At 41.3% G+C, this 22,137-nt stretch overlaps 1 protein-coding gene across 1 annotated transcript in view; it reads left to right on the top strand.

The window, feature by feature from the left end:
- The first annotated feature begins 4,300 nt into the window (after positions 1 to 4,300).
- Positions 4,301 to 22,137, top strand: part of apip (APAF1 interacting protein) — a 37,454-nt gene continuing 19,617 nt past the window's right edge. Inside the window, exons 1-5 of the mRNA XM_080434729.1 lie at positions 4,301 to 4,422; positions 8,365 to 8,418; positions 10,093 to 10,199; positions 15,935 to 15,983; positions 20,265 to 20,382. Of these exons, the coding sequence (XP_080290855.1) occupies positions 8,368 to 8,418; positions 10,093 to 10,199; positions 15,935 to 15,983; positions 20,265 to 20,382 (325 nt within the window). The 5' untranslated portion in view covers positions 4,301 to 4,422; positions 8,365 to 8,367. The remainder of the gene's footprint in view (positions 4,423 to 8,364; positions 8,419 to 10,092; positions 10,200 to 15,934; positions 15,984 to 20,264; positions 20,383 to 22,137) is intronic.

Raw genomic sequence — 22,137 nt, forward strand, 5'->3', positions numbered from 1 at the left:
ATTTGATTATTAATCATCAAATTAAATTTGTAATCGTGACAGGTCTCTGACTGCAGTAAAAATAAAGAAAACTATTTCGCTACTCATCAAAACAAAGGCTGTTTTGTGTCGTTGAAGGACTATTCTCCATGGTGAGAAACATCTCGGGACCCCACCTTCTCTGTATAATAGACCTTTTGGGCAGAAAATTAAATATGTCCGCCACAAGGACATTATTCTATTTACTCAACTACTACTGCCCTCTACAGATCTGGTCAATGGTCATTTCTATCGACAGCAGCCCTACTGTATTATAGTTCAATCCAGACAGTGTTTTCCACACTACAGCAGGCCTACTTTACTGGAGTTATTTTTCCTACATTCCTTATTAGAAAGAGTCCTGCAGACAACTCACTAGAATGAACAATAATAGGCCCAAATCATGCTTTCCCCTTTTTAAAGTAAAACTCATTGAAAAAAGCTGCCTTTCAACCACTGAACAACTCCTTTGATGCCAGAACTGAGAGTGCTGTTGTTAAAGTATATACTACCTAGACAAGAGGACAGGTGTGTGGGAGAGGAATCCACATGAAAGGAGGAATGAAGGAGAAGTCCTGCACTTACACAAACAACAACAGATTCTACACTTACACAAACAACAACATAGTCTACACTTACACAAACAACAACAGAGTCTACACTTACACAAACAACAACATAGTCTACACTTACACAAACAACAACATAGTCTACACTTTACACAAACAACAACAGAGTCTACACTTACACAAACAACAACATAGTCTACACTTACACAAACAACAACATAGTCTACACTTTACACAAACAACAACAGATTCTACACTTACACAAACAACAACATAGTCTACACTTACACAAACAACAACAGAGTCTACACTTACACAAAGTCTGTCTGGCCTGCTGCTCCTTCCATGGCTGCTACTCAGTGGTGTAAAGTAACTAAGTACATTTACTTAAGTACTGTTACTTAAGTACACTTTTGAGGATTTTTGAGTGGTGCTAGCCACTCCAAGGACTGGCTTTGTCTGTGTGTCTGTCCGTCCGTCCGTCCGTCCGTCCGTCCGTCCGTCCGTCCGTCCGTATGTTTGCGGACGGCCTCAACATGTTTGTGCAACACACACACACACACACACACACACACACACACACACACACACACACACACACACACACACACACACACACACACACACACACACACACACACACACACTCACACAAACTAAAAAGACCGATCTACAATTTGAGTAAACATACTTTAAGTACTTAAAAGTAACTTAAGTGAGTTAAAATATTTAAAAGATGTTTCTGCCAATATAAAGTTATTTTAAAGCAGTCTTAGGCTAATAATAGCTTAATGAAATGAACTCATGAAAGGCACCACTCTCTTCACACTGGGTGTGATTTTTTACTTTACTGGTGTATTTCCCATTTCCAATAGCCTACTTTTACTTCTACTCCACTACATCTCAGAGGCAAATATTGTACTTTTACTCCACTACATTTATTTGACAACTCTAGTTACTACCGGTAGATACTTTGTAGATTTTTTTTTGCGGTGTTCATTTGGGCATCACTTCCTGTTGTCACTCATTCAATTCATCTGAGGGATCAAATCAGTCAACAATAATAATGCGGGAACACAACCTGACAGAAATCAGAAAGGGTCATATTAGTCTGAATACTGACCCTGCAAGATCTCCCCCCACACAGCTGATTCAATTCACTTAACAAGCACCATGTAATGCAGGGATTCAGGCGTCACAGTCGGTGTTGCCATGTCTGCTTATATAATAAGCAACTTTTGGCTTGTTTTTCCTGTAAAGTCGCTTGTAAATATTGGTAGTTGAGGGTGCCGTTTTTTCTAAAGTGTAGTTGCTTATTTGGGATTGCTTCCTATTCCTAAAGTTGTTTAAACCAGTGGTTCCCACATGTTTGCATGTCAAGGACTCCCAGATTAATATATAATTGTCCACGGACCTCCATCTGAAAATATTTTGTGCCAGGGACCCCCCCCCATACAAGATTTGTGTTATAATTATTCAAAATATTTCATTTTATTCTCAATATTTTTTGAAAATAACAGATCTACAAACCTCACAATGTGTAGCTGTGAGCTTGATAGATCTGCTATTTTCAAATAACCGATAAAAAAAGCCGCAAAAGTCGCTTATTTTGGGCTGGTTTTCATAGACCATTGGTCATTAGTTTGAATCAACCGTGTGGAGGGAGATGGCAGGGCCTTTTCTTTACACACACACACACACGCACGCACGCACGCACGCACGCACGCACGCACGCACGCACACACACACACACACACACACACACACACACACACACACACACACACACACACACACACACACACACACACACACACACACACACACACACACACACACACACACACACACACACACCCACCCACACACACACACACACACACACTTCACTCATCCATGCACTGCAGACACACTGCTGATACTTATAATATCAATTCACACGTCGTCATTGTTTATGTTCATTCTTATTTAGGTTATTGCATTTAAGTTGACATAAATGATTTTTTTTGCCATGTTACTTATGTGTGGAATCCCTTCTGTTACATTACACTGCACTCTGTGTGTGACAAAGACCAGTGTGTTGATCTGAAGAGGGAGAATGGAAGACCATGAGCACTGCAGCCTTGAGGAAATGTGAGTAATATGGTAGAATAATAAAAGAAGAGATTAGGAGGATGTTCTGTATAATAAGGCAGGGTGAGTGGGAGAGAGAAAGGAGAGGAGAGGAAGGGCTTTGTTACTCGATGCACAGTAATGTGAGGGGAGGGAACGTCACTGTGGTTAATAATGGGCCGGGACAGGTTGAGGCCTGGACACTGTCTTAACGTGGAGACTCATGTCTTAACGTGGAGACTCATGTCTCACACGTACACTAACTGTGTCTTAACGTGGAGACTCATGTCTCACACGTACACTAACTGACATCAGTGTTGATTCTGACAACACATTTTGATTTGGTTTTAGTCATAGTCTTTTGAGTAAAATGCCATTTAGTTTTAGTCATATTTTACACATCTGAAATGTTTTAGTTTTTGTCTAGTTTTAGTCGACTAAATATCATAAGATTTTAGTCGACTAAATCTACAGTTGATTTAGTCGACTAAAATGTATTGTGGCGGTGCCTTGATGGCGTCGTAATGGCTGATTTTACACCTGGTTGCATGCTGGAAATAGCTGATCTACAAGCTCACAACACGTCGCGCTGCGACGCGTTTCAAGCTTGTAGATCTGCTATTAAAAAGATATGTATATACATTTTATACATTTGAAAACTTGTGGAATGGGACAGTCTGTATAATGACTACTTTTAATTTTGGTACTTTAAGTACATTTTGATACCAATACTTTTTTACTTTTACTCAAGTTAATTTTGAATTCCGGACTTTTACTTGTAACAGAGTACTTCTACATTGCATTGATTTACACTACTGGGGTGAAGACAGATTTAATGTGTAGAAGAAGGTGCAGTCAGTGTTTGAGGCGGTTTCCTCTGGAGTTGTAAACATCTTTCTGTGTGTGTCAGTCCGTCAGTGTCCTTGGCATTATTCAACAGAACACACACAGGCTGGGGAGGTTCCATGCTCCACAGCCACTGGTGGAAAGTACATTAAAGGTAGAGTTTTTTTGATAGTAATAGAGTGTTTGTTCAATAACCCATTTAGAGTACCATTTAGAGTACTTCTACATTGCGTTATTGATACTTTTACTTAAAGGAGTAGTTCACCCCAAAAATTACTTATTTTCTTTCAATTACACACCCCATGAAGCATTGAATTTATGGAGATTTTTTTTTTTGTTCTCGTCGCATTCCTGAGCCAATAATTTGATGATAATAATAAAGCTGCTTATGTATCCGGTAGGAGACACAAGGGAGACTCTTTGTGTCTCCTACCGGAGAGACCGCCGGTAATACAATTGTTGGCTTAGGAATGCGACAAAAACGAAGAAGAAATAATCTACGTTCATTCAATGCTTCATGGGGTGTTTACTTGATAAGAAAATAAGTAATTGTTTGGGTGAAACATTTGAGTACTTTTTCCCACCGCTTCTACCACCATCATCATCACTACAAACCTCTGTGTCAGATCAGATACTAGGGATAATAAACAGTGGTGCATGCAGTACCCAAGACCAACAGTGGGAAGCAGCAACACGCCAACGGGTACGGGCGTGTGCCTGAAATAACAAAAGAAGAAGTAGAAGAAGAAGTCGTACTGCACTGCATCACAACAGAAGAAGAAGAAGAAGAATTAGCGTTAGCATCACATGGCTAACTCTATGTGCTAACACATAATGTTGTGGATTTAAGTGTGTTTATGAACATTAAAACATAAAGGTAAGCGGACACACAGCTATAACAACATGATGTTATGAATGAAAACACATTAATACGGTCTGAACTGTCTGCTCTAATGCTAACTAAGGCTTTAGCCTCAACTACCTTCTTTATGCTAAACATAACCAGTGGTGGAAAGTAACTAAGTACATTTACTTAAGTACTGTACTTAAGTACAATTTTGAGGTATTTGTACTTTACTTGAATATTTCCAATTTTCAATACTTTTACTCTACTCCACTACATCTTAGAGGCAAATATTGTGCTTTTACTCCACTACAATTACTTTAAAACTTTAGTTACTAGTTACTTTGCAGATATAAACTATGATATTATTAAACATACATTAACCACTTTAAACCTAGTTTATACCTATCTGCAAGCTCACAACGCGTCGCAGCGCTACGCGTTGTGAGCTTGTAGATCTGCTATTTTCAAACATTTAGTACGTTTACTTTTGGTACTTTAAGTACATTTTGATGCCAATACTTTTGTACTTTTACTCAAGTAAATTTTGAATTCCGGACTTTTACTTGTAACAGAGTATTTTTATATTGCAGTATTGGTACTTTTACTTAAGTAGAGAATTTGAGTACTTTCTCCGCCACTGCATGTTAACATGTCAATATCACAGAGGTATAATATAACGGTCAATATGCAGGGGTCTTCAACAGGGGGTCCGGGGGACCTCTAGGGGGTCCGCAGAGCTACTACATGGGGTCCTCAAAGCTACTAGAGGGGGTCCTCACAGCTACTACAGGCCTGGCCTTAGATAAAGACTCTAGTGGATGTATATTTGATTGATTCTGACATTTGTTTTAATATCTACGAGAGTCTTAGCTCCACCCGCCCAGTTCGCCCTGGTATGTCAGCTCCAAAGCCCGTATTTCTCCAGACATGTACAAATATAGAATAATAAGGTACTTACCCGCTTGGCCCAAATGTTAACTAGGTGTGCGGGGTGTTAGTGTAATGTATTAGTCCATTTTCTTCAATAAAGAAGTGTTTTAATCCCGTCTGTGGCCGATTCTGTCTGTTAGTTCCCGATGGACGGTAGTGACGGGGCGCATCCGGTGAAAGACGGAATTACACTCAATGTAAACAGGAAGTAAGCGAGGGGTAAAACTAGGCGTTTGGCCACAGACGGGATTAAAACACTTCTTTATTGAAATATATGGATTAATACATTACACATACACTCCGGACACCTAGTTAACGTTTGCGGCAAGCGGGTTAAGCACCTTATATTTAGCATCTGTACATGTTTGGAGAAATACGGGCTTTGGAGCTGACAGTCCAGGGCAAGTTAGCTATGACTCTCGTAGATATAGAAAATGTCAGAATCAATAAACTACATCTAGGCTTTATCTAAGGCTATACAGGGGGTCCTCAGAGTTACTACAGGGGGTCCTCAGAGTTACTACAGGGGGTCCTCAGAGTTACTACAGGGGGTCCTCCTCAGAGCTACTACAGGGGGTCCTCAGAGCTACTACAGGGGGTCCTCAGAGCTACTACAGGGGGTCCTCAGAGCTACTACAGGGGGTCCTCAGAGCTACTACAGGGGGTCCTCAGAGCTACTACAGGGGGTCCTCAGAGCTACTATAGGGGGTCCTCAGAGTTACTACAGGGGGTCCTCAGAGTTACTACAGGGGGTCCTCCTCAGAGCTACTATAGGGGGTCCTCAGAGTTACTACAGGGGGTCCTCAGAGCTACTACAGGGGGTCCTCCTCAGAGCTACTATAGGGGGTCCTCAGAGTTACTATAGGGGGTCTGAAATGTCTGAAATGAACATAAAAACTGAATTTACTCAACACTGATGATAAATCTATGGAAACGTTTAACACAATTTTAAACAATGTAGTGTGGGGGGTCCCGGGGGGTCCCCCTGCTTGATCTCTCTCTCAGCTAAGGGGTCCTTGGCCTGAAGAACGTTGAAGAGCCCTGATGTAAAGTATAGTCATGTTACTGCTTCTATAACATAAATGATGAGAAGTAACACCAGTAACTTGGTTGAAAATGGCATAATAATAATAATAATAATAATGATGATGATGATGATGATGATGATGATGATGATGATGATAATAATAATGTATACACATAAACACGGTTTAGCTGGCTTGCCAAACATAACAGATCTGCCCACAAGCTTGTATGTTTGTCAAGCGACACCGTCGTAACTAACGACGGTCCTACGGAGTGTATCTGAAGCTGTGATGAAATGTAAACACTGTGCCTGTGTCCATCTGAGTTCAACCTTGAACTTACTACCTTGGAGCAGTGGTGTAAAGTAACTAAGTACATTTACTCAAGTAGGCTATTTGAAAATAGCATATCCACCACTGCACGCCAAAGATTAAAAAAAAATCAATAAATAAGTATAATAGTTGTACTTAATGTTGCACCCAGTGGGTGGGTGTGCTCGAATTTTCCAAAATCTAACATAATCAATAATGAAATCAAGTCATTTTGAGGCAGAAACTGGTGGTAGGTGGAGATTAAACTTTTCAACAGAAGTATTTTGGATGTATAGAACATAGAACAGTAATTAATCTTAATTATGTCGATCCTGTCTGCAACGTCTGGGGATATAATAATACTGACAATGATCAATGGAGTTACACGTTACACGTGCGTAAATGCGCGCAGCGTCCCTCACACACCAGACGCCACACACACACACACACACACACACACACACACACACACACACACACACACACACACACACACACACACACACACACACACACACACACACACACACACACACACACACACACACACATCACACATCATTTCTGCTTTTCACCAGTGGTGTAAAGTGACTGAGTACATTTACTCAAGTACTGTACTTATTCTAGTTAAGTACAATTTTGAGGTATTTGTACTTTACTTGAATATTTCCAATTTCCAATACTTTTACTTCTACTCCACTACATATAGTAGGCAAATATAGTACTTTTACTCCACTACAATTATTTGAAAACTTTAGTTACTAGTTACTCTGTAGATATAAATGATTACATTATAAAACATACATTAACCACTTCAGCCCTATTTTATTATACCTAGGCCTACAAGCTCTCAACGCGTCGCATTGCGACGCGTTGTGAGCTTGTAGATCGTCTATTTTCAAACAGTTAGGTACTTTTACTTTTGGTACTTTAAGTACATTTTGATGCCAATACTTTTGTGCTTAATCAAGTCAATTTAGAATTCTGGACTTGTAACAAAGTATTTCTATATTGCAGTATTGATACTTTTAAGTAAAGAATTTGAGTACTTTTTCCACCACTGCAGTTTTCACTACAGTTAGGGGCGGGGCTACTCCAGAAACGATAATTTAATTCACCGTGTCGCTCAAATACTGGCATAAGTGGATGTGTTCAGTCTCAGCGGTGCATGACGAGTCGACGCCGTGTTCTGTCATTTGGCGTGTGTGTGTCTGTGTCTCACGCCGATTGCGTTAAGCGTTGGCAGCTCTGCCTCAGAGATGGGGATGGTTCATGATATATTGCACAAGATCAGAAATGTATTTTGGCCCTAAACCATTCAAAGCTTTACTGACCAAACAGCAGTATTTTTTTAAATAACGTTCTTTGACACTCAGGGAGCCAGTGTAAGGATTTAAGAAATGCAGTGATATGCTCCACTTTCTTGGTGTTAGTAAGGACTGGAGCTGCAGCGTTCTGAATCAACTGCACTGCAGCCATCTGCTGGATGTGTTAGGGAGACCTGTTAAGACACTGTTACAGTAGTCATCATGGACACGTTTTTCTAGATTCCTGCTGAGACATATTAAGGCCTTTTAACCCGTGCTATATTTTTTTAGGTGATAACACTAGGCTGATTTTGTGATTGTTTTAATGTGGCTGTTTAAATTCAGTTCTGAGTCCATGACTACACCAAGGTTTACCTGACGATGTGTTTCTCTTGCAGAACATGTCCTCTGCGTGTGGCACAAGCAACGGGGAGCAAGGTGGAACAAAAGAGGTACGTTTAATAGATTATAATCATACCAAACTGTGTTGAAGTGTGGTCATTGCAATACTTAAAAGTAATTTTATTGTATTCTTTAATTGAACGTAAGTGTTAAATAGCTCTAGCCACTCCAACCTATACGTACTTATTCTGATGGTAATCAAAGCTCTAGACTAGAGTATTTTTGTTCGACAGGGGTCTCCCCATCTCTCCAGGTCCTAATAGAAATGTCTTCAGTCCCAACAGTATTCTGAAAAAAAAAACGTATGTTTCGATGTCAGTGGTTCTCAAACTTTTTCATGTCAAGGACCCCCAAAACGATATGAATTTGGCCGCAGACCCCCATCTCAAAACATGTTGTTCCAGGGACCCCCCAGAAGCAAAGATTTGAGTTAAGAAATGTTCGCTTTAAAACAATATATATATATTCAAAGATTTGCACACATTTTCACGATTTTTCAAAAATAGCAGATCTACAAGCTCGTAGCGCGGCACTCGGTGCCGCGCTACGAGCTTGTAGATCTGCTATTTTTGAATAGCCAAATGGGTTAAGTGTGCAGAAAATACATTTTCAGATCTGGATATATCAGTTTGATCATTTCAGGAGAGAGAACTCTCAGATGTGACACAGTCTCACGAGCAGTGTTGTAGTGGTGATTATTTCTTAAAGCTGGTGGGGGACGCTATTTTAATGACGTCACATGCACGTGCACGTGAGCGATCACCGATTGCAATAACCTATATAATGTAGGGCTATTTATTAACCCACAATATACATCACGTTTTATTCTATTTAGTCTCTAATAGTCATTAAACTAAACGGGTCTTTCGGATTTTTCATATTCCATCCTGATTGATGGCTTCCAAATGTTTACAGGAGTGCTCCGTTTTGAACACAATGCCTCAAATCATGAACACAGTGTAATATCCATGACATTTTGCACGCACATTCGCACTAGGCTGAAGAAGAAATGCCACTTAAAAAGTTTCTAATCAGCCTCATGGTGGCGCTATGACAGGCCGATTCGTGTTTTTACATATAACTGCACCGATCTGTGTAACACTTTGTATGTGCACTCCCTAGAAGCCAAGTCAAAACCTTTGCCCTGTTTTTTTCACATCTGCCTTTTACAGCGCCACCAGGAGGCCGACGATACTAATGAAGGCTCTGTTCCATTCATGGTCAAACAGAGTCAGGGTGTTGATATTGTTGCGTGTTGGCTCACTGGAAACACTCCAGTGGGTCTAAAGTTGGGGTCCAGGGACCCTCATGCGGTTCCAAATGGCCCCTTACGGGTGTGTAACTCTCTACACTCTCAGAGTTATGGGGGTCGTGGAAACAACTGTGCTCCACTAAATGGAACAGAGCCTTCATTAGTATCATTGGTAACACCTGTGAAGGACGTGATAATATGACTGCTGTGCACAGAGCACACGTGAGCCGAGAGCATTCCTAGACAGACTTGATTAAGAACTCCCTTGAATTAAACCTGATTCAATCTATTTACGCGTCTCTCTCTCTCTCTTGGTGTTTCTCATTTATTTGTCACAAATGTGCCTGCTCAAGGGGGGGCACGTTGTGCCTCTGCTTGTAAAGTGTCTTGAGACGACTGAAGTTGTGATTCGGCACTATATAATCAAATGTAATTAAAGCTGATAGAGTTGTTCTTCCATTTGTTGTGGCAGGACTCAGACGCAGAGCATCCTCGCGTGCTCATCCCGGAGCTGTGTCGTCTCTTCTACCAGCTGGGGTGGGTGACGGGCACCGGGGGAGGCATCAGTCTGAGATGCAGGTATGTGTTGAAGCTGGTTGCCAGATTTTGCGAGAGGAATAAGCGACGAGGCAGTGTTGATTTCGTCGACTAAAACTATGACGACATAAAATATATTGACAATTTCGTCAACAATTAAAAACTAGACTAAAATGTTAGTGAGGGTCTAGTGGAGAAGAGATCCAGTAGAACTAAAAGACAAGTCATTCTATGTTTGGTTGCGCTCGGGTGCTGCGCTCTGAAAATAGCAGATCTACAAGCTCACAACGCTGCGACGTGTTGTGGGCTTGTAGATCTGCTATTTTCAGCATGCAACCAAGTGTAAAATCAGCCATTACGACGCCATCAAGGCACCGCCCAAAATACATTTTAGTCGACTAAATCAACTGTAGGTTTAGTCGACTATAATCTTATGATATTTAGTCGACTAAAACTAGACAAAATCTAAAACATTTCAGATGACTAAAATATGAAAATTTGCTGTCAAAATCAACACCGGTCTATGAAAACAAGCCCTAAAGAAGCAACTATAGGCCACATGAGCACTTTAAACATAATACATTGGCTATTTGAAAATAGCCGATCTACAAGCTCACAACGCGTCGCATTGTGAGTTAAATGAAATCTTGGAGGAAAAAAAAAGTGAAACATTTTGAATATTTTTTTGAAACATTTGAACACAATCTGTTTATATTGTAGGGCATTAATTTACGAAAAAAACACAAAAAGCTAGAATATGGCGATAAGAGGTTTCTGCCCGACAGCAACGATATACAAAGAAATTACCGACAATGACCGGTACCAATGAATGGAAACAATGCTGATGATTGTGCGAAAATGATAGCGATTATCTCAGATAGCTGTGATCAGACGATAATGCATTGATGGTGACAGGCCTAATTACAACGAAACAATCCAACAAAAAAAACTAAACACAAATAGCTGCCTCCTAAGTACATCCCAGTGAATCCACTAATGCCAACCGACTGCTGCCACAGTGGGCATGATGGCACCATGCAACTCTATCCTAGCTACCATCCCAGTTTCTGTACCCTGGTCCTGTGCCTGCTGAAGTGGTGGGCTCTGAGCTGGCTGTTTATTCTCGTGCAGAATGCTAATGAATGTGAATGGGGAACCGGCCTGTCAGTGCTGTGTGTGTGTGTGTGTGTGTGTGTGTGTGAGAGAATTTGGGCATTTTCTTTAGGGGATCACTGCCAACCAGAGCATGCGAACTGGGAGTGTGGAGCAGAACAGCCAGATCTGACTGGAGCGGAGCTGCTCCCAATTCTACTCCAGCGTGTGTCGCTCCTATACCACATGTTTGAGCATACCCAGTTTTGTAGTCTGATAGATCAGTGGTTTTTCAACCCTTTTCATGTCAAGGACCCCCCAAAATTGACACTTATTAGCCTGCGGACCCCCCATTTGAAAAGATATAGCAGGGACCCCCATAAGAGAAGACTTTTTACGGCTCTAGCAGTGATTCTCAACCATTTTTTTTATTTCAAGGACCCCTAGTTTGACATGCATTAAGGCTACGGACCCCCATTTAATGGCATTTCTGTCTCTGGGACCCCAATTTATATTGTAAAATATTTTTTTTATTTAACTCCGAGAGTGTACAAATGGAACCAAATGGACCCGTTAGGGACATTTGTGTCTGAGTGGTCTTATGTGTTCCATTTGTGTCTGAGTGGTCTTATGTGTCTGAGTTACAGACACATAAGATGCTTATTCTAAGGGTCCATTTGGTTCCTAAATATCTATCATTTAGCTGGGGACCCCCTGGAACCCCCTCAAGGACCACTGGTGGTCCGCGGACCACTGGTTGAGAACCACTGAGATAGATAGATTGATAGATGTGACACGAAAGTGCGGTCTAGCCAACATCAACTCAGGACTCCTCCAAATGTTGTGACGTCAGGGCTCTCAATGCTACACATTGGGGAGGAGGAGGGGCACAGGGCGGGGCGGGGGCTGACGGACAGATCGGTGAACCAATAGAATATTTTGAACCCGCCCGTCTAGACATGATATCAGACAGACACGCTAGGGCAGTCTAGTCGCCGTCTGACCTTCCTAGCCGTTATAAAAGAAAAACTGGCGCAAACGGTCAGCACTCAATCATCGAAAAATCGTCAAAAGTGGCCGTTTTCAAGATGTTGTGGCTATTATCTCTGGAACGGAAGTTCCAATCTGCTCAGTTCAAAGCTTGTTGGATGAGTGACTTTGAGGTTTTCGGGCCTTGAATCATGGTAATTGTTCGCCAGCCTCATCCTTCTCTCTATAGTTAGATAGTCGGTTAGTATCTATCAACATTTGGTTCCAAGTAGGAAGTCGATTCAAATGGCAGGGTAACAGGTTGTGGGTACCCCGAAAAAAAAACGAAGGAATGAATCATTTAAGGGTTCAATAGCTTCCCCTCAGAAGCTGATGCAGTGATTTACTATTAACCTTTAAAGTAAATGGGAAAGTATCTGGGCCGCTGACTTTAGCAGAGAAAGACTTTTTACTTTATCACATACTAGAGACTGACACATTCATATGGCTGTTTAAGGCAGAAACCTTGTATCTCCATGTTTCATCATAAATGAATACCCTACTTCGTCGTATAACAGCGTTGTGGAAAAGTTAGCGAAACTAGCAGATCTATAAGCTCACAACGAGTCGCAGTGTGACACGCTGTGAGCTTGTAGATCTGCTTTTTTTCCCGCTATTGTGAAAATCTTTGTGTGTGTGTGTGTGTGTTTTATAAATATTGAACCAATTAAAAGTATTAACAGAATAATAACTACAATGAATCCATTGGAACACAGGTTATTGTTATTATGCTGTTTTCCCATTTCCGGAAATGGGAGTTTCGGACATTTGAAACCTTTTATTTATTCTCGAAAAGAGCATTGAGGTTCACCCTCATTTGCAATGCTGTCGAGATTACATACACACACAAAAATCAACAATTGAGGCACATACAAGTATAAAAACATACATGCAGTGCAAGGTTTTCCCACCCGACCCCAGTGAGACGATATGGAATGCCGCTATGCTTTCACGAGCAAAGGAATCTTGATAAACCATTTGGGGAAGTTTTGAGTTGAACAATTTTCTTTTTGAAATGTGTAAATGCCAGTGGTTGTCAGACTGTGTAGTGTGTAGTGTGTAGTGTGTGTAGTGTGTAGTATGTACACCAGAGCGTGGCATCAGCTGAAAGTTCCACGGTTGGTCAGAAACAGAAATGCAGGCTTGTGTTCGTTTGAAAGTGAAAAATGCCTCACAGCGCTCTGACATGTGATACCATGTTTAGATTGATTTGTTTATGGGAGACGTGTGAGAGGATTCAGTGTCCATTACCTTTAGCAATCTGTAGCTGTCTGGCAGAAACCTTGTGTGTGTGTGTGTGTGTGTGTGTGTGTGTGTGTGTGTGTGTGTGTGTGTGTGTGTGTGTGTGTGTGTGTGTGTGTGTGTGTGTGTGTGTGTGTGTGCGCGCGTGCGTGAATCACATGTGATACCATGTTTGGATTGATTTGTTTATGGGAGACATCTGAGGCTTCAGTGTCAATTACTTTCAGCAATTCGTAGCTGTCTGGCAGAAACCCAATATCCCCATACTCTGTGTGTGTGTGTTTTTCACATTTCAAATGTTACACATTCAGTCAGATTTCACATTGTTCATATATTTACCACACTTCATGTGGCCAGTCCGTGATGTAATCTATGACATAATCTATGGTGTATGACTAGGGCTGGGATCCTTTAGGATTCTAACCATTACGTTCCTTAAGGAATCGGACCGTTAACGGTTCCCTTTTAAGTATTCCTTATAGGGAGGGTTCCAAATGGACCTTTACAGGGGTCTGTAACTCAGAGAATGTACAAATAGAACCCAAATGGACCTTGTTTCCATTTGTACACTCTCAGAGTTATGATGGTCCTTGAAATAAAAAAAAAACACCAGTATTGTAACCTCCGTTATGAAATTAAAGGTTCATATTTCAAAAAAGCATAAAACAATGTGTGGCGGTACTTCTGTGGCATTGTGCACAATTAATGTGTCTCTGATCAACGCACGCACGCACGCACGCACGCACGCACGCACGCACACACGCACACACACAGAGCGTCTTCTAGACGCCTGCAGAGCCGTGCTGTAAAAAACCTGCACATTACCACTGTTGGGTGTAAAGTGTTTCTGTCAAACAGTTACTTTTCAGGAAATGAAAAAAAAAAAAAAGCTGTCTTCTAATGGATCCAATTTACTGTTATTTAGTCACAAGTTGCTCTTATACTTTCCATTGGTTCAGTATTTATAAAACCAACAGATTTAACAACTTTCTTTCACCTTGAAAAAAAAATCAAAGGACAGCTTGGGTGGCGCAGTGCTAAAGTCCCTACCCCCGCCCAGGCTGTGGGTTCGACTCCATCGTGGTGCATCGGGCTTTGTCGGGCGTCTACATGTATATGCGAACACAATAAATAGGCCCGTGTTCGGGGGAGGGAAGCCGGGCGGGGAGGAGGGTGATAATGGTCACTGCACGTCGTACTCCTACTCTTTTGAAATGCACAACAGCACTTTACTAAGACTGTGCTGTTTTTTTTTTTTAACCCATTGAGACCTGAAGCCGATTCTACATGTCTCCTAAATCTCAACAGATTTCTGAAAAAACTATGTTTCTATATCAGTGGTGCTCAATCTTTTTCATGTCAAGGACCCCCAAAATTATATGTATTTGGCCGCGGACCCCCATCAAAATATTTTGTTCCAGGGACCCAGAAGCAAAGATTTGAGTTAAAAATGTTCGCTTTAAAAATATACATATTCAATGATTTGCACACATTTTCACGATTTTTCAAAAATAGCAGATCTACAAGCTCGTAGCGCGGCACTCGGTGCCGCGCTATGAGCTTGTATATCTGCTATTTTTGAATAGCCAAAGTGTAAAATAAAGCTTTTTAGCTCAAATCTAAAAATGACACAGTTCCAGGTCTTAATGGGTTAAAGGATTGCACCATGTATATTATATTACCCCCATATATGCTGCGTTGGTAACCTTTTCTAGATGAATTGCACGTCATACATATTGGGGGTTTAAAAAAATATATATGTTTATGCAGTTTTTTAGTTTTGGTCTTTTTATGTGTCTTAGATAGGCTTTGATGTTTTATGTTGCTCTGCAAGTGACTGAGGGGGAACGGTATTTCATTTGGCGTGTTTGGCGGGATCAGTAGGACAAAGGTTCTACAGACATAGAACCTTTTTGGGGCTCCTCACTGGCAGCTGTGTCAGTAGGATACAACAACAGTGACAACACAGAAATGTGTGTGTGGGGAGAAATCAATTGGCATAACGACTAAATTGGAGAGAAAAAGGGGGTCGAAAATGATTGACTACCCCCCCAATTAAAAAAATAAATAAATAGCAGGCCTTCAAGCTCACAATGTGTTGTGATCTTGTAGATCGGCTATTATTTTTCTGCTTTCGTGTGACACTGTAGTACAACGAAGTAGGCCAGGGCATGACGTCCTAAAAAAAAAGAAGAAGAAAGAAGACACTGTCTGCAATATGGAGATACTAGACTTCTGGCCGACAGCGGCGATAAGCGCACTAATCTGGGTGGAAGAAGAAGGGTATTAGTGGGTTCACCTTGGGAACATTCCTGAACCTTCCCTTTGAAGACAAACGTTTAGCATATTGGTCACGCCGTAATTCTGCTTAAAACCGCTGCACTGTGTCATCTTGTCTTTGCCTGACCTTCTAGGGACCAGATTTACATCGCGCCTTCAGGAGTCCAGAAGGAGAGGATACAGGTGAGCAGCTCTCTGCTAGGTCTTCTCTGTATTAACCCTTTTCAATCCGGGAACGCATCTGTGTCATTTTTGGATTTCTTTTGTCTATTCAAAAACTAGCAGATCTACAAACTTAGAGTGCCGCGCGCTATGAGCTTGTAGATCTGCTATTTTTGAAAAATCGTGAAAAATCATAACAAAGTTTGAGAACCACTGATATCATAGCAACCTAAGTTTGAAAAAAAAAAAAAAATAGGATTTATGTCAAGGACCCCCAAGATGATATGTATTTGGCCGCGGACCCCCCATCTCATTTATGTTGTTCCAGGGAGTCGAGGGACCCCCCCCAGAAGCACAGATTTGAGGTACAAATGCTCGCTTTAAATATAAAATATTCAAAGATTTGTACACATTTTTGCAAAAAACTCGGTGCCACGCTATGAGCGTGTAGATCACTTCTTGGCAAAAAGCCTTTCAGATGGGGGGTCCGCGGCCATATATATATGTTACAGTATGATTGGAGAACCAGTACGATTGAAGAAAGCGCGCTCGTTTTTACCACCCACCCAGCACTAGAGGGAGCCACAAGCCAGGCTTGTGCGCAAACATATATGGCCACACACACACACAGTCACACACACACACACACACACACAAGCGCACACACACGCGCACGCGCTCATGCTTTTTTTGGTTTATTGAAAGCAGGACTGTTTAGATACTTTTATTGTGTTCTGGCTTTTGTTTTACTTTCTCCCTGAGACACACACACACACACACACACACACACACACACACACAAAGTGATCCATGAAAAGAACTATTCTGTCCCTATCGGTTTACAAATCAAACGGCGCTGAGTCGACTAATAGAGCATCGGCCGGTCAGCGCGGGCACTCGCGCCTGGAGGCGCGAGGGCGCGCTTCCTCGGCCTCAAGCTCTATTGAGCCGGCGCGCCTCCGGCATGGACAAGCGTGTGCGTGTGAACGCGTGTTCAGCGTTCCCCTCATAGATATTATGGTTCCCCTAGCGTAGCTTCCTGGTTGCTATGTGGGGGGGAACAACAAAAGACAGGTCCTAGTCGGCGCATCAAAGCCCCGCCTCTCCGCGTTCTCCTTCTCCTTGGAGGAGGAGGAGGAGAAGGAGAGAAGGAGAGGACGGTTTATTACGCGAGGAGGAGGAGGCTCCTCTTCCTCGCGAGCCTCGCGTAATAAACCCGCGCCTCGCAGCGCCGTCCTCCTCCTCCTCCTCGCGAGCCTCGCTAATAAACCCTGTCTCGAAAATCCCCGCCTCGCCCCGAAGGAGCCCCGTGCCTAAAAACGAGCGCTCTGTCTTCAATCGTACTGGTTCTCCAAACGTACTGTGACATATGTATATATCAATTTGAGGGTTTGGGAACTACTGCCTTACCGGTCCGTTTGGTTCCACTTGTACACTTGTCACCCTCGGCTGTGCTATCCGGTGCTTCTCAGAGAGAAGTCACCTTACCTTAACAGCTGCTGAGAGGAGTAAAAAAACAAACTAAAACACTTTCAACTTGAGTTGAGATGCTTCACCTACAAGCTTACTGGCCCACTTGACAATTTGGTTTAGAGACTCCGTTCTGGTTCCCCAGAGACGGGTTAGCAAACCATGACACGAGGGAGAGGGAAAAGGAAAAGATAAAAGAGGGTCAACATGGGTTTTGTCAGTGTGAAAACGGGACAGTTTTTCCAAGACGGCGCCGGCGCTCATGTCCCGTTTTACACACTGTTACACACTGTTACACACTGTTACACACTGTTACACACACCGCACAAGTACCGCTTGAAGGTCAGTTTAGAGTTTTGGTGGTTGGCTGTCCCAGGATACTTAACCCTTTAAGACCGGGAACGCATCTGTGTGTGTGTGTGTGTGTGTGTGTGTGTGTCATTTTAAGATTTATTTGGGCTATTCAAAAATAGCAGATATACAAGTTCATAGCGCGGCACCGAGTGCCGCGCTATGAACTTGTAGATCTGCTATTTTTTTAAATAATCGTAAACTTTTTTTGCAAATCCTTGAATAATGTACGGTATATTGTTTTAAAGCGATTTCATATTTTGAGAAGGGGGTCCGCGGCCAAATACGTACAATTTTGGGGGTCCTTTGACATGAGAAAAGTTTGAGAACCACTGATATTATAGCAGCATAAGTTTTTTACAAAACTGAACACATTTGTAGAATCCCCCAGAAGCACATTTTCACGATAAAAATAAATAAATAAAAAAATGCAGATCTACAAGAGTGCCGCGCTATGAGCTTGTAGATCTGCTATTTATGAGTAGCCAAATACATCTAAAAAATTACACCGATTCTTTCCAGGTCTAATGGGTTAACAGCTTTCTACACATTCTACAGGCTGATTTGAACCACATGTACCCTAGTATCCCTATTCTCAGGGGCAAACATTGGGCAAAAAATTGCTGATCTTCAAGCTCACATTGCGTTATGAGCTTCAAGATCAGCTATTTTTGGCGAGGAGATTTGGTGGGGAGGGGGGAGGGGGGGGGGGACAGACTAATATATAGGGTTTAAGTGGTTAGTGATACATATTGTCATACTGTAGGTATAAGTTGGATCGTGTCTTCTAAAGTCTATAATCATACTTTATGATCTTTTCCTATGATTATCATCCTTTATGATTATAGTTTTTTTTCCTTTGATTTCACTAGTAATAGATGAGATCATACTTAAAGGAGCACATCACCCATTTTCATCCTATCTCCATATAATTGGTCCTCACTATAATGCTCATTATGATATGGTACAAGTTCTGTCTACTCTCTCAGAGGAGGGCTGTGGACAGCTCAGAAACCTGCCTGTACCAGTCACACCATCAAACTGATCTCAAACTGTTATGTTTTAGTCTTTATTAATGCAAGAACAATGGCCCACCAATGGAAACGTAGAGTGAGTATTTGGACATGTTCTAATGAGCATCACAGTGAGGACCAGTTATATGAAGATAAGGTTGAGAATGGGCTGCAGTGCTCCTTCCACACTGTTTGCATTGTTATCCACGCTGTAGCCTATTTAACCCATTACGACCGGGAACGCATCTCTGTCATTTTAACATTTATTTGGCTATTCAAAAAATAGCAGATATACAAGCTCATAGTGCGGCACTCTGTGCACTATGAGCACTATGAGCTTGTAGATCTGCTATTTTTTGGAAAAATCGTGAAAATGTGTGCAAATCTTTAAAGCGGACATTTGTTCAAACGTTTGTAACTCAAATCTTTGCTTCCCTGGAACAACATATTTTGAGATGGGGGTCCGCGGCCAAATACATACATTATTAATACATTACCATATTATTATAGAAACATACGAAAAAAAACAAACTGCTAGGATTCAGAAGAAAATGTTAGTTACAAAATGATCGCTTTGAAAAAATATATATTCAAAGATTTGCTAGATAAAAAAAAATAGCAGATCTACAAGCTCATAGCGCGGCACTCGGTGCCGCTTTCTGAGCTTGTGTATATATATATATGCTAATTTTGAATAGCCAAATAAATGGAAAAAAAAATGACACAGATGCGTTCCCGGTCTTAATGAGTTAAACATTCCTCCAGTCGTATTCTGTGTGTTTTATTTAGTTTACTTTATATTACTGCAGTCGTTCTGCTTGTCTGAAGCGGGCGGCACTAACAGCCTGACGAGAGCACCCAGAAGTCCTGACATTTCACTTCACATCAAAATAACTGTAGGCGCGCGCAATTAATCTCAAAATAGATGGTAAATAAAGTGCAGTGTGTTTTTTTTTTTTGAAAGGCAGTGTTGCATGGAGTTTTTTTTTTGTAACCGTCATTAGATTAACCCTTTAAGACCGGGAGAATCATCTGTGTCATTTTTTTATTTGACCTAAAAAGCATTATTTTACACTTTGGCTATTCAAAAATAGCAGATCTACAAGCTCGTAGCGCGGCACAGAGTGCCGCGCTACGAGCTTGTAGATCTGCTATTTTTGAGAAATCGTGAAAATGTGTGCAAATCTTTGAATATATATATATATATATTTTAAAGCGAACATTTTTAACTCCAATCTTTACTTCTGGGGGTCCCTGGAACAACATTTTTTTTTGATAGGGGTCCGCGGCCAAATACATATACATTTTGGGGGTCCTTGAGATGAAAACGTTTGAGAACCACTGATATAGAAACATACGTTTTTCTTTCAGAAAACTGATGGGATTTAGAAGACATTTTGTAGAATCTGCTTCAGGTCTTTAATGGGTTAAACTTGTTATTTTTTTCTCTGTGTTTGTGGTGACTCAGCCTGAAGACATGTTTGTGTGTGACTTGGAGGAGAGAGACATCAGCTGTCCCCCCGCCTGGAAGAGACTGAGGAAGAGCCAGTGTACCCCCCTCTTCATGAACGCCTACACTATGAGAGGTACAGTACACGCACGCACATTTTAACCATTTATTTATGTCGGCACAAACGTTACAGGTGCAGTACGGTTACAGTCACAAAATCATGGCATATGTCTTCATGATACGATAGGCATGTCACTCATAGTCAGGGGATATTAGCAGAAAGATTTCCAATCTTGGAATAAATTCCTTACCAAAAAAAAATCTTCACCAATGTGTTTGTAAAGGTGTCTAGTAACACATCTCATAAAGACTGAAATGCAGTTTCCCTAGGATAATTTGTGACAACTTTATGTGGGGGAAAAAATAATACATTTAATTCTGTTTTAAGTAGCATGTAAGGGGTCAAACTAGGGTGTTTTTATTATTCTGAATCCATTGCATTTGTTTTGCACCAAAACCACTCCTTGGGCTAAAAACGGCCCAATCTCAATGGGCTTTTTACACAAAAAGTATACCTGGACAAGGATGGCTATGGCCGTTTTTAGCCCAAGGAGTGGTTTTGGTGCAAAACAAATGCTTGCAATGGATTCAGAATCATAAAAACACCCTAGTTTGACCCCTCACATGCTACTTAAAACAGAATTGTTTTCCCCGCATAAGGTTATGGTGGGTACCCCAACTTTCAGCAGCTGTCAAAAATTCCCCTCGGGAAACTGCATTTCAGTCTTTGTGAGATGTGTTACTAGACACCTTTACAAACACATTGGTGAAGATTTTTTTTGGTAAGGAATTTATTCCAAGATGTTTTTAATATCCCCTGACTATCAGTACTCTATGGGTGTAAGTAGCAGCGATTATAGCAGAGACAGCACAACACTTTGCCAGCCTTTTTGCCTCCTTTTTGGGGCATCACAAGTTGTTGAAACCCTTAACAACTAGTCTGTGGGTATGTCCTAGGGCCGGCTGCCAAATATAAATACAAATAGTCTGCACAATATTAGGAACGCACGCGATATTCGAAAAGGTTGTTGAATACCTCGATAAAGATAAGTCTCACAATAAGTAAAAATATAAGTTTTGTTTTGCAAACTAAAGACAAAACAAACATCTAGCCTAACAAAAGGCAATATAATGCATGTTAGGCCTGCTGCCATTCAGGGATGGAAAATAAAATTGTCCTTTTGGTTTTGGAGAGAAGTAGAAGTCGGTTTCATGAGGGGCTACTGGGAAGTACTTGATATCTACATAAAACGTTAATTTGGATTATAGAGGAAATTATAGAGGAAACTGACAGCCCTACATCACATGCCATCTCCATCCATTTGCAGCCACTGTATTTCTAGAGTTCTTAGAGGATGTTGCCCATTACATCAAAGAAAGAATTCTCCATCTGCAGCAATGCTCGTACGTTTTAGTTTTGAGTGGATTTTTGCCCATCTTTCCATCTTCATCCACTTGAAGGTTTTACACAGTATGTTTCTTTCATCCTAAATAGTGCTCTGGGGCTGAAAGATGGTAGAGCTCTCAACTAATGGCTCATGAAACGCATCATAAAAGCCTGTGCTCTTATCAGCTGGGCGCTCAGACGTAACCAAAATGCAAAAAAAAACTTTCATTCATGCGAACACGTAAACACTTCACCTTGACAGTCTGCCTCCGATATTTTTCTTACAAAGACGCTTCCATGCCAGGAACCCGTGCATAGAACATACTGAAATATCAACGTCCTATTTTCTTAACCCATTAAGGTCTGATAAAGATTCTACAAATGTCTTCTAAATCAAATGTCTTCTAAACAGTTTTCTGAAAATACTTATGTTTCTATATCAGT

This window comes from Gymnoscopelus braueri (assembly GCF_963280865.1).
Source record: "Gymnoscopelus braueri genome assembly, chromosome: 1".
Classification (NCBI taxonomy): domain Eukaryota; kingdom Metazoa; phylum Chordata; class Actinopteri; order Myctophiformes; family Myctophidae; genus Gymnoscopelus; species Gymnoscopelus braueri.